This window comes from Phasianus colchicus, chromosome 9 (genome assembly GCF_987193195.1).
Source record: "Phasianus colchicus chromosome 9, bPhaCol1.hap1.1, whole genome shotgun sequence".
NCBI lineage: Eukaryota > Metazoa > Chordata > Aves > Galliformes > Phasianidae > Phasianus > Phasianus colchicus.
In genome coordinates, this window is record NC_143444.1 from 8666853 (window position 1) to 8679856 (window position 13004).

At 52.9% G+C, this 13004-nt stretch overlaps 1 protein-coding gene across 2 annotated transcripts in view; it reads left to right on the forward strand.

Annotated features, from left to right (window-relative positions):
- Nucleotides 1-3805: 3805 nt before the first annotated feature.
- The window catches only part of PRRX1 (paired related homeobox 1), a 33585-nt gene continuing 24386 nt past the window's right edge, over nt 3806-13004 (forward strand). Inside the window, exon 1 of one of the 2 annotated variants that reach the window (XM_090146072.1) lies at nt 3806-4331. In XM_090146072.1, coding sequence (XP_090002198.1) covers nt 4091-4331 — 241 coding nt within the window. In that variant the 5' untranslated portion in view covers nt 3806-4090. The remainder of the gene's footprint in view (nt 4332-13004) is intronic. The other variant, XM_031595674.2, reaches the window with a different exon arrangement.

The window sequence follows — 13004 nt, forward strand, 5'->3', positions numbered from 1 at the left end:
GATGGCATGGGGTGGGATGGGATGGGATGGGATGGGATGGGGTGGGATGCGATGCGATGCGATGCAATGGGATGGCATGGCATGGCATGGCATGGCATGGCATGGCATGGCATGGAATGGAATGGAATGGAATGGAATGGAATGGAATGGAATGGAATGGAATGGGATGGGGTGGGATGCGATGCGATGCGATGCAATGGGATGGCATGGCATGGCATGGCATGGCATGGCATGGCATGGCATGGCATGGCATGGCATGGCATGGCATGGAATGGAATGGAATGGAATGGAATGGAATGGAATGGAATGGAATGGAATGGAATGGAATGGAATAGAATGGGATGCAATGTGATGGCATGGCATGGCATGGTATGGAATGGGATGAGATGCAATGTGATGGCATTGCATGGCATGGTATGGAATGGGATGGGATGGAATGGGATGGAATGGGATGGGATGGCATGGAACCATATGGCTGCAGCCCAGAAATGCTCAGCGGCAGAAAGCTGCCCTGATGTGATGTCTCTCATTGGCTTGCCTGTAGGGAGCTGAAGTTTCTGGGAGGAAGGTCTATCTCAGGGAAACCTCTCCGCACAGTGGCTGTCAGTAGAAGAGGAACAAACATTGTTGCAGCCTCCTGCCTGCTCAGTCACCCATCTCAACAGCAGGAGAGCAGCACTGAGGACACCTGCATGCCTCACAGTAGTTGAGCACCTTGTATAGTCAAGGCCAAGGACTGCAGAGCAGTAATAAATGGCATGTACATTTTTGTCCTGGTATGCTCCAGCTTCTTGTCTGCTCTGAGTATTTCTCGTGGGCTGCAAGACCCTTTGGAAGGTTGTCAGCTCCTGTTTGTTGTGCCTGAGAACTTTAACCAAGGTTATGGCTGTAAGTGCTGGGAAATCCCTGCTTGGACATGTGCAAAAGTGAAGGAAACATTTCTGAAGGTTTATACCACACGTGGATAGCTCATATTGTTGGAGCTGAGAGCCATGGGAACTGCCAGGTGCTGGGTTTCGTGGGAAACTGCAGGAATTAGGATGGATGCTTGAGTTAGAGACTCCCCTTCTTAACATGCAACTTGGAAGAGAGGGAGGAAAATCATAGCATTTGGTTCTGCCTTACGTCCTTTCAGGTGGCTACAAGGTAGGAGACAGGTTTTTAGGCAGGGCTCTGGGCGATGAGCATGGGACCCAACTGGGGTTATGAGAACCCAGTTGGGGTTATGAGAACTGTGGTATCCTATCACCTCTCTTTGGGTCTGCTGCCAAGGACAAACTGCCTGTGCACCAGTTTCCCCATCTGACAGTGAGATCAAATGTGTTGAGATCTCAGCAGACTGCAGAGTGGCTCATGCCTATTTATCCAGAAAAAGTGCACGAGCTTCTCCTCTTCCCCTGGAGAGGGACACAGAGGTGATTTCCTTGAGCATTCACATAAGGTGACAATCTTCAACTCTGAATCAAGTTAAATGAAGTGGCTGATAAGGGCATGTTTTATGCTCGTCCTGTGGAGATGATCCTACTCCTGTTGTAATAGCAGTGTGAGATTTGCAATATCTCACCCAGGAGCTCAGAACATGTCCTTCATCCACTCCCCATCCTCATCTCTCTGATTGTTTGTCTTTTGCTTCATGGTCTTCTGGGGCTGTTTTGGTCTATCACAGGATGAGTCTGTAGGGAAATGCTTCCTGCCTGTCTGATCTTATCCGGGTTATGATCCGTGCCAGGCTCTGAACATAGAGATAATACAGCTGGCCAAAGTAGCCTCAGGTGGGCTCTTTGAAAGCCTGGTCTCATAGGCCACAAAAAGATGTGCCTCAAGCCCTCCAGCTGCTTGGCATCCCCATACATAGAGGTGGAGCTAAGAAGCTAAACTACAGCTGGGGCTGAATGCGACCTATTTCCTGCACGTCAGAAGGTGCCTTCTCCTATCCTACCCATTCTCTCAAGCTTTGCCTGATGGCCAGTATAACAGGATACCCTGCTACACTGAGTATACACAGAGCACCCTACCATCTCCTAATGGGATTTCTTCCCATAGATGAAAGCTCCTGGAGCAGGATGCACTAATCCTGCCTCTGTGCTGCTGCTGTGTCTATGTTGCCCTTCTGTGGGGGCTGTGTTTATGGGGAGCACTCATGGAGCACCAACATGCTTTCACTTATCATCTCTCCAGGGCACCTGCTGGTTCTGGGTTGGGTTCTCAAATCTCTCCCCAGTTGTAGTGGAAATGCTAAGTCATAGCCTGAAGCAGTGATTGAGCACCTGGTGGAAAAGCAGGGCCAACCCAGGAGAGCTCAGGTCTGTGCAATGAACCTGAGTGACCAGAAGGGCTGGAGCCAGGATCCACCCCTTCCCAGACCACATTTAAGGGTTGGCAGTGGAGGTGAGGGCATCTCTTTCTGGAGGTCCGTGCATACCTGAGGCCTTCCAAAAGTAAGCAGCTCTTTTCCTTCATTTTTCTAACTGTGGCTGCTGCACTTGGGTTCATTCTCATTTGCTGTAGTCAAAGACTTTGCAATGTTGCTATTTTCATTCCATTGCAGCATTACAACAGTGCAAAGGGGATGGATGTGGTTCATGTTCCCCAGCACAGCTGTCAGGTCAGCTGCAAAACTGATTAGAAGAAGAATGAGAAGAAAAAGGTTAAAACTGTCTGAGAAGTGGTCCCTTACATTAATACCCATCCCAAAAAGGGACGCACTGGTATGCAGTGAAGGCACTGCTGTTGGCACAAAGATGCACATGCAGTATTTTAGGTGCAAGTATGCCCTTGCATGTGTGCACAGCTTTGCCCTACTGTCTGCCCTCGGCAGCCTTGCCTGCCCTAAGCTGAGCACAACAGAGCCCTGCCACACTCATTTGGGTCTTTGAGACTGCAAAGGGTAAACTGGGACTGGAGTGGGGGCCTGAAAGCAAACTAATGATGAAACTGTCTCCTCCATGCCTGAGCCTTAATTAAATGCATGGAGAGGCTCGGGGAAGCACATCTGTTTTCAATCTGGAGCCCTTTGATGGCATCAAATGTTCTTTCCCCAGATCAGGGGGGATGGAAATTCTGGGCTGGCTGTGGCAGTGCCGAACCCATGTTGCAGCTCTTGGGATGTGGGGATCTTGGGGGGCCTGGTGGGAGCGTGCCAGCACCCTTTTCTGCACCCGCCAGGCTGCCCTCAGGCCCTGCTGTAAAGGCTGAGCACTGCCTGTCCTTCTGCTTGTCTGCGTCACCAGGACCTGCTGGGACTTTGGCTCACTGGCTGTAGAGCTCTGAGGGTCCTCCCTCCTATCTTTCAGTCTCCTTTGCTCTTTTGCTTTTTGGTCTGACTGTTGTTGGGTCTTTTTTGTTCTGCTACTATTTGCTTTTTTTCTTCTTTTGCTACTTCTCGCCTGCCTTGTTTCTTAATTCTGTTGCGCTTTTTCTTCCCCTCTACTTTTTTCCCTCTCTTCTCTCTCCCATTTCTATCGCTCTTTCATCTGTATTTCTCATTTTCACCCTTTCTTTCTGCTCCCCCCACGGCCGTACCCACCCTTTTCCCGCTGACCATACCCCCACCCTCGCACCCCTCTAAGGAGGACTGAGAGCTGCTTCTCCCCCAACCCGGGGATTGGGGGGCTGCCCGGTGCCTCCCGCAGCCGCCGATCATCCCGGCCGGGGGTGGGGGGCCCCGCTCCGGTGCCACGTCCCGGCAGGGCCGCCCTCCCCGGGTACCCGGCGGGGCCGCCCCTGCCGTTTGAAGTGCGGCCCGGAGGGGCGGAGGGAGGAGAAGGAGGGAGGGGAGCGGAGCGGCCGGGCGGAGAGGCGGAGGGACGGGGCGCACCCGCCCCAGCCGCCCCACAGCCACCGTTCTCCTCCCGGCCGGCGGCAGCTCCCGGCGCCCTGAGCCGGCCTCTCTCTTCCCTCCGGCATGTTTTAAGGCCGGCCCTAGCCGCTCTCCTTTGGGCTTTCCTTCCAGCCGCCCCACCGCCGTCGGGTCCCCGTTCCCCCCGCCCTCGGGCCGTGCGCTTCCCCCCTCGAAGGGCCGGCGGCTGGGGGGGGAGCGGGGGCGGTGGGCGCCGGGGGGGCGAGGGCAGAAAAGCCCCCGCTCGGCACCATGGCGTCCAGCTATGCCCACGCCATGGAGAGGCAGGCCCTGCTGCCAGCCCGCCTCGACGGCCCCGCCGGCCTGGACAATTTACAAGCCAAGAAGAACTTTTCCGTGAGTCACCTGCTGGACCTGGAGGAGGCGGGCGACATGGTGGCCGCGCAGGGGGACGAGGGCGGCGGCGAGCCCGGCCGGAGCTTGTTGGAGTCCCCCGGGCTGACCAGCGGCAGCGACACTCCGCAGCAGGACAGTAAGTGCGGGGACAGCCCGCCGCCGCTTGGGGAACGGAGCAGAACCGGGGAGCGGCGCGGCAGGGTCGGGGCAGAGCGCGGGGCTGAGCGGGACGGGGTCGGGGCATAGCATCCGTCATCCCTCCCTCTCTCCGTCCGTCCCTCCATCTCTCCATCCGTGCCTCCGTCCATCCGTCACCCGTCTATCCATCCATCCATCGCCCGTCCCGTCGGAGCCGGCCGCAGCTCGGAGCTCTGCGCGCAGCGCCGTGGTTCCGTGCGCGGTCGCAAAGCGGAGCCACCTCCTCGCCGAGCCCCGTTTCTCCCGGAGCCGCCTGCTGCGGGCCCCTGCAGTCCCCGGCGTGGGGCAGGGGATGGGGCAGGGCAGCCCGTCCTAAAGGGCCGCAGTAGGGCAGCGGGGAAGGCGCACAGTCTTGCGCGGTATTTTCCAAGCGCAGCGCTGTGCTGCGGGCGAGCCGCGGAGGACTGGGGTGAGGTAGGTGTGCAAGCCCCTCTGCCTTTCCCCTCCTCGTTTCGGCTAGAAATGCGCCCTGGACGCGGTTTTCGTTGTGGGTCGGGTCTGGCGGCAGCCGATGCGGGGAGCGAAGCGCAGCCAAGGATACGGGATCCCTTCCGAGGGCTCCTGGTGAGAATCCCCCCCTCCGCCCCGAGATCGGCCGATCCGCCTGCGAGAGGCGAAAAAAACGAGAAGGGAAAAACGAAAATCACGGTTTTCGTTTTTTTTTTTTTCTTTTCTTTTTTTTTCCACCTCTCGTTGGTGGTCGCCGTAAATAAACGAGCGGCACCGTCGCGGTGCCAGCACGGACCGGGACAGCGGGATCGCCACCCATTCCCGGCTGTAGGGAACCTTCCCCCTGTGCCTCCCCCGCCCCATCGTTGACTTTCCGCTGGGTGCTCGGAGCCGGCCCGCACACCGCAGCCCCCCTGCCGCTCTGACCCGGCTTTTCTCAGCTTCTCCGGGCGAGGCTGACGAAGGGGTAACACTCCCAAAAAACGCGTTTTACCCCTGTGAGACCCCCCGGGCTTCAGCGCGGTGACCGCTTCTGTCCAGCAGAGAGGCAGCGTCCCGGGACAGCTTTTCCTTTGCGGCGTGGACGGGAGCGAATCGAGCGTCGCTGGGAAATCGCTTTAGAAACGTCCCTTCCTGAGAGCCGCTGAATGCATTTTCTGGCCCTAAAAGTGTGCTTTCAGTGGGTCAGGACGGCAGCGATCGCCGTTGTCCCGTGGTTCGGCTCCTGTCCTGCCAGGCTGCGGCCGGGCGGCCCCCGAGATAAGCAACGAGTTCTTCCAACAGCTCTTCTTTCCATCCTTGTTTTTGCCCCCGTTTCGTTGATGGTATTTAACTGGGCCCCGGGTTGCTCGTGGTGCTTCCCGCTGCTGAGTTCCGCCCGGAGCAGAGGGTCTGCATTCCCCTGCTGCCCGCGTTGCTCTCAGAACATTGAACACTCCGTATCCCGCTCCAGGGATGTACTGCCCATCCAGCAATGCCGAGCAGGGGGCAAACTGCCCCTCGAAGTCAATCAGGGATTCTCCAAATGCTGTAAAAGCTTGGATGCCGTTGCGGCGAATTAGGAAGTTTTAGAAGTGTTTTTAAAGCAAGCCGAAAAGAATAGCGTGAATAAATCCTCTCTGTCTCCTTGGGCAGAGCTGTCATCTGGGCTGCGTGGCTGTTTCACTGATGTATTTAGCAGCCCCAGTGTGACTCCATGCCTCAGTTTCCCCACCTGCAGAGTGTTCTGATGTGTGTGCAGGAAAGGGCTGTGTGAGAGCATGGTGCAAAATAAGAGCTGGTTGAGCAGGACAGCCAACGCCGAGCTCTGTTATTCTGCGTTACTGAGGACGAGAAGGGAAAAGCTGCTTGGAGATATTGTGGGATGTCTATGGCATGCTGAAAACGTTCTTTGAACCTGGAGGAAAGTCGGCTGGCCTGCTGTTGTGTTCTGCCCCGACCTGTAGCAGCAAACCAAAGTGCTGGGAGACACAGAGATGACAAAGTTTTTTATCCAGACATGCGGGGCTGCGGGGCTGGAGGAACTACGTTACCATTAACTCATTGTGAAGGGGTTGAGGGGAAAGCGTTTTTCCTATTGGAAAAGAAGGGAAAACAGCATCTCTGGGAATAGCTCAGATCATAATACATGCAGGGAGAGCTGTCAATGTGTAACAGGATTTCATCAGTGGTGCTGCAAAACCGTCACTGCGTTGAGTTCAAATTGCGGCTCTGCAAACCCGAAAAGCTGCATGGTGAGCATCCGTGCTGCTGCCCTGCAGCTGGGAGCTGAGTTCCTCTTCATTGTAAAACCACCCGATAGATACGGCTGCACTGTGTTTGCTAGCAGGGTTTGCACTGAGACCAACTGAAGCTGGGATGGAAACGCCATCCCAGTTCAGCAGGGAGGACTCCCAGGGCTTCCCAGCAAAGAGACGTGGTGCCCTTTGGTGGTGGCAGGAGCCTGATGGTGGGTTCCCAAAGCTCGTGGTCCTGAGCAGGATCAGTCCTCCAAGCACAGGGCTGTGGAGCTAACAGTTTGTTTTGGAGATGGCATGTTTGCCATCTGCTTTTTTTTTTTTTTTTTTGGTTTGTTTGTTTGAGTGTGACTGTTGACGGCTCGTAAAACAGTGTGGAGAGCGAGCAGCAGAAGAAAAATTGGTTGTGCTCTCAGTTCTCTTGTGAGGAATGAATAAAAACCCCACTTTGATCCAGGATGTGCTCAGCTTCTGCATGTTGGAGTTGTTACTGTCCCTTAACTTCTCTTGGATACGAGGGGGTGGCAGCCAGGGACTGTGCTTCTCTTCCAGCCCAGGTCGGGCTGCTGGGGATGGGTTGTGCTTAGGCAGCTCACTTGGGTATGGGGATGGAGGGATGAACCAGGGCAGGAATGATTCCATCACCAACTGGGCTCCTGCCCACTGCCTCCGTGTCTCATTGCCGGCTGTGGTGGGCAGGACCCCGAGCTGCAGGATGCACGGCTGCTGTTTGTGCTGTTAATCACCCCTTTTTAATTAAAGCAGGTGCAGGTGCTGCAGGAAGAGAAAATGATTTGTGTGTATGTTGAATTGTTTCTCTTTTTCTTGCTGATCTGGTGTCCCCATGCGAAAAAAATAACCAAAACCATTGGGAATGTTGTAAGGAGAGGAAGAGCTCTGCCATTGCTTTATAATGGGAAGAACGGTTCGGGTGCTGCCGAGGTACGTGGGGAGAAAGCAGCAGGGCTGTGGGGTTTTTTACAAACTTGCTTTCTCTTGAAGCTCTAAGGGGCTGTTTCATTTGTGAAACGCAACCCTCATTCCCAGAAGCTGCTCAGACTGAGATGGGCAAAGAATGGGCAGTAGGCAGGAGCTCACCTCGCAAATGAGCGAAGCGAAGCCTGAACCGCACGGCAGCAGTGAGCATCCATCCATGGTGCCGCCGGGAACGAGTTCCCAAACCCAGCCCTCCCCTCACAGCCACTCATGCAAAAACTGGGGATGGGTGCTCGTTTTGAGACATTCCTTTGGGCCGTTTGCATGAAAGAAATAGGGCAGCTCGCTGCTTCTTGTGGGACTGATTTTTGTGCACGCCAGCGGTGCGGCGGGCATCCTAGAGCCTGCCTGCTTTGTCATTTTGCTCTCAGGCCGGTTGGTGTGTGATTATTTGGTTAAGCATTGCCCGCTGTTTGATATTTTTTCTTGCATCCTTGAGTGCTGTGATTTGAAATTGGAAAAGCTTTTTTTTTTTTTTACGTAGATTTCTCTGTCTTCTGGCTGCCTACAAGAGACGCGAGTGCGGCTCCATCACAAGCAGAGTCCTGAAGAAAAATAAAACGAAAGCAAAGAATGGACAAAAATGGGCAATTTACCCTTTTTAACAGGGGGGGGAAAGCCATGTGAATGTGAAGGAGGGAGCTGAGTGGGTCTGAGGGTGCCGATTGCGCTGCCCTCCTTCAGATGGACAAAACCAGGCTTTTATTTGTGCGTTTCACTTTGTTTTATCGCGATCAGCTTTGCTTCCTGGTTCTCATGGTCTCCTAATTTGCTGATGGCGTTTGTGTTTGCAGCCCATCCGCAAACGCTTCCAACTCCTTAATTTGAAAAAGATTTCGCTGAAAGTTTTTACTTCTTTTTGTTTTAATTCCCCCCTTCCCCTGACGTAATGAAAACAGTGCCATGAAAATGAGATTTTGAAACGTCTCGTAAAAAAGAAGCTTAAAGGTTTGGTCTAAACTTCCAGCAGGCTTTGAACGAACATCAGCTTTCTGTCATCTGTGCTGAGTTTCCACTGTTAGCTGCTCCATTTTCTGTCTTTTTGGTGGTACATAAAACAGCGATCGCATGGGAAAATATTATCTCAGGATTAATTTGGGCAGTCCTTGCTCACACAAGTCATAGCATGCGATTCAATGGGCTGCTTATGCCTATGCCAATTGATGAGTATTAGCGTTTAGAGGCTTGACCAGCAGCCTTGAGTCATGCAAAAAAAAAAAACAAACCCTTTTTTTGAGGCCGGTGGAATATTTCTGTGGAGGGATGAGGCGCTGCTGTCTGTACTCAGGAGCACCTTGTGCAATTTGGCATTGGTGCAACGTGTACCCAAATAGTGATGGTAGGGAGCCTGGGGTGAGAGAGAGCATGGACACAGCATGAGCAGGAGGAGCTGGCAGGCTTTAAAGCTGAGTGCTCTGACAAGGCAGGCACGGAATTACAGGGTCATAATTCCTTCAAGGCAGTGGTCTTTCCTTTTCCCCCCTGCTTTTTTTTTTTTTTTTTTTTTTTCCCTGGTGACTGAATATACTTCCATGGTTTTTGAGATCACCAGAATGGCTTGATGAGATTATAGGTGTTTATTCCAGGTCGCAAGTTGTTTATGGTATATTTAATTGTTTTGGAAACCCGTATGAAATAGCCCTGAGGGAGCTGCGTTCCTGCTGGGCCTCCGTTGCATAATGAAGCACATCACGAGTATGACCAAGTGTCACAATATCCCAGCCTCGGGCCTCTGTTTCTGGGGAAGATGAATCACTGCCTTTTGGTTCCCCACCCTGCTCCTTTTCTCTGCAGCAAAGTGAGAATCCCCGTGGTCTGGCAGAGGAGCTGCTGTCCAGGGCTCTGTTCTGGCTTTGTCCAGACTGTCTTTGTGGCTTTATGCTCAGAACACAGAGGTTTCAACCCGTGCATGGGTGGTGGAGCACAAAGCGTAGGTTTTCAGTCTGGTTCTTTCAAGGATGGTGCATTGCATGGTTGGTATATGTGGGACGTGATGTCTGGAGCTGGTGGGAGAGCTGCCATCTCTGAGGGATGTGAAATGCCCTCAGTCCCAATGATGCTCCCCTGAGGGGAAGGAGTATGAATTCAACCTCTCACTGGCCGCGCAGAAAAGTCCTTCTGAACAGCACTGTGTTACAGACTCTATGGCTTGAAGCCTGTGGATATAGACCCCGTTGCCACCCACTCTGCTGGGTCTGCAGGGGTTTGTGCTTTGTCACTCCATGTTGTGACAGCCAGGGCTCTGAAGTCCTCCAGCACCTCAGTTTGCTGGTTTGTCCCTTGGTACATCAGTGTGTGACATGTGCCTGTCTTGCCATTTCCCTTTCTACCTGGCTCTGCTCTACCACAGCTACAGAAGGTATCATTTCTCTTCCTGCGCTTTCTGCTGGGCCCCTGTGGAAGGTGCCCTGATGTGGGGATAGAGCTTACTGCATGTCCATTGGGACCACTGCAGTGTTACTCAGAGACAAATTTCCCCAGGATGAGAGCATCCGGAGGGCGCTGGCTGGGCTGGGAGAGGAGCTGGAGCTGGGATGGCCTCCTGCAGCGGAACGCCTGGCGTCTGCAGGGCCGAAGCCGGGAGGAGAGTGTGATGAGCAAGCCAGCCTTCATCTATTTCAGCTTACGTAGCTTTCTGGGCGCCTCTCTCACTGCAGAGGCTAAGGAAAGGTTATAGCAGTGCTTAGAGCACTGTCCCAGACAGTCTGGATTTGCTGTGCCCGGGACCTCCTGGTGCCGCGTGTTCCTGGAAGGGAAGGAGAGCAGAGAGGTGAGGGGAGCCAGCTGTGCTGTTAACAAGTCACTACATCCTATCGTGGCGTCCAGTTCATATTCCACCCAGATTTTCCCCGTTTTCTGGCTGGAGGCTTTTTCCGACAGGAGAAACTGCAGTCAGTCAGCAAGGCTGTTGGGCAGGGCGGGTGTCCAAAGAGCCACTCACTCTCTGCCCAGGGCCCTCTCCGCATCCCCATGGGCTGCTCAGGCAGCACAACTGCTTTTGCACCGGGAGCTGGGATTCATCAGGACCTGGGGACAAGGAGCTCACCAGCTGATGAATTCTCCGGTGGTCTCCTTGACCAAAGGAAAAGCAAATCTATCCTTGGCCCTGTGTGTTTGGGGGCAAGATGAAATTTCCAGTGTGGAGAGGGAACATGGCATCCTGATCTGAGGAGAGTGGCAGCACTGGGAGCAAAGCAAGGTGCCTTGGTGTTGTGGGGAAGGGTCCAGGCTGCTCCCAGCCCTGTCTTGTAGCCATGTAGATGCCGGACCAGTCATGGTCAAAGAAGTTTTTTTAGCCCATGGGGAGCTGTGCTAGTCTGTGCTTTGCTCTTGTTTTCGTTGTGTTTGAGGGTGGTGAGGTGGTGAAGCTGTAAAGACCTGTTCAGCGCTTCTGGAAATCATCTGCTTTTTGGAAGCATCGCTAATACGACCCGTATTTAGGAAAAAGAATTGTGGTTGCAGCTTTTGAAGAGCTGCTGCTTCTCAGCTTCAGCTTAACAGACAGGGCTCTGCGGGGATGGGCCAGACTTGGGTGAGGAAAGGTGCTGGGCTGTAATGGTTCTGCATGGCACCTTGGTGACTGTCTCCCATGAAGGGAGCAGCACAGAAGTTTGTGAACCCAGCGTCAAGTCCTTTCTTGGGATGGGTGACTCTCATGCTGACAGTGATAGAGGGAGTTGGTGGATGTTCCGTGTCTCTTCCCTAAGCGTGCTTGCTCAATTTGGCTTTGGGAAGTCCATCTCCACACCCAGGCTGGTAGTGCAGCCTGTCTGGTCCAAAGTGCTTGAGGATGGGCGAGCAAAAGTGGCAGAGATTTTGCAGTGAGAGAGAAACAAAAGCTTTCAGGACAGGGTTGGAACTGATCTCTGCATCCTACTTCCTTCACCTGAGTGCTGATGGGATTCTGCACTCTGGGGACCTAAGGTGGTGGAACCACAGGTCTGGATTTTGTGCTCACGTGAAAGGCAGCCTTTCAGGGAGGGTGTTGGTCTGTTCTGTGCACTCTCCAGGCTGCATGGGGCTGCTCTGCTTGGGGTTTGTAAGGTACAGATTTTGTGCTGGTACTGGGCATGCACCCAAAATCTAAATAGAAAATGGTTTTTGGTGTGATTCTTCCTCCCCGTTGTCAGTAGATGCGACCCAGTTTTTTATTGCTCCAAAATTCCTTAGTGCAGCATTTATGTCTTTTTCCTGTGTTCTTGCTGCAATATCTTGGCCAAGTTCACCTGGTTGTGCTCAGTTTCCATGCCCATATAAGTGGGTCATGATCCCAACTCCTTAATAAGGGGCTTTGAGGTCTGTGGGATAGGTGGTAGATAAGAGCTTGGCTTTAACAATGATTTGGGAATATTCTCTTCCCTCTGCATCTCCTCCCCAGACAGTTGTTATTTAATTTCCCTCCATCTCTGCAGTTGACCACCTTCCTTCTTAATTAGCTGATTAGCTGTAAGGAGATCCCTTTCCATGAACCAGAGCAACTTCCAGCAAGTTCATTCCTGCAGGGAGCCTGCTTTGAGTCCAGCTACACCTGAACCCACCCCACTGCTTGGGCTCAGGTCTGCTAAACACCATGAGATGGTTGGGCTCTCCGTGAGCCCAGAGGATGCAAGGAGCACCCAGTATCCAGCAGAAATTCCCAGCAGCCCATTGGGATGATCACGCTCTTTTTTTCTTGGCTATTGCCTGGTCTGGAAGGTTGGGCCAAAAAGATCTTTGCTTACAGTTTGTTTCATTTGGACGCTGATGTGTCTCATGGAAACTAAGGGAATTGCTCCGGAATAAGAGTTTGCTATGCGTTGCTTGTTTGTGATTTGGTTTTCATTGTTTCTCCTTTAAAAAAATAAAAAAAATGTAAAAAATCCTACAAAGAAACAGCTAATCAGTGAAGAGAAACAATCACCTGTGATTTAGGAGAGGGATCTCTCACTGTAAATAATAAATTAGTGTCAGGAGACCAGGCAGACAGAATGGTTGATGAATATCCTGCGGGCTGAAAGTTGTTTATCAAGCCTGTTTGAAGGCTTATGACTAACAAGCTCATTTACAGAGTTTGGAGCCTGTTCATGAACCATTCTCCAGCTGGGAGGATGTGAGAATCATCAGAAATTGTATTCACAAGTTACTTGATCGTTTTAAAAAATGATCAAACAAACAAAAGGCTGCTCTTTGGAAGGGAACTGTGAATTCCTCTTCCTCCCCACTGGGTTTTCCGAGGCATTCCTCTCAGGAAAACAAGGGGCCTGGAGAAGAATGCAGAACCCCATGTTGCTGATTAATAGCTTGTTCAGTGTGAGCCCTTCCTCTTTGTGGCACAGGGTGCACATCGTTGTACATGGGGTGAGGTCTGGTTGTGATGCCCAGCAAGATGGATTGGTCCCATCCACACCAGTGGCTCCTAGCCAGGGATTGGTGCTCACCCCAAAAGAAAG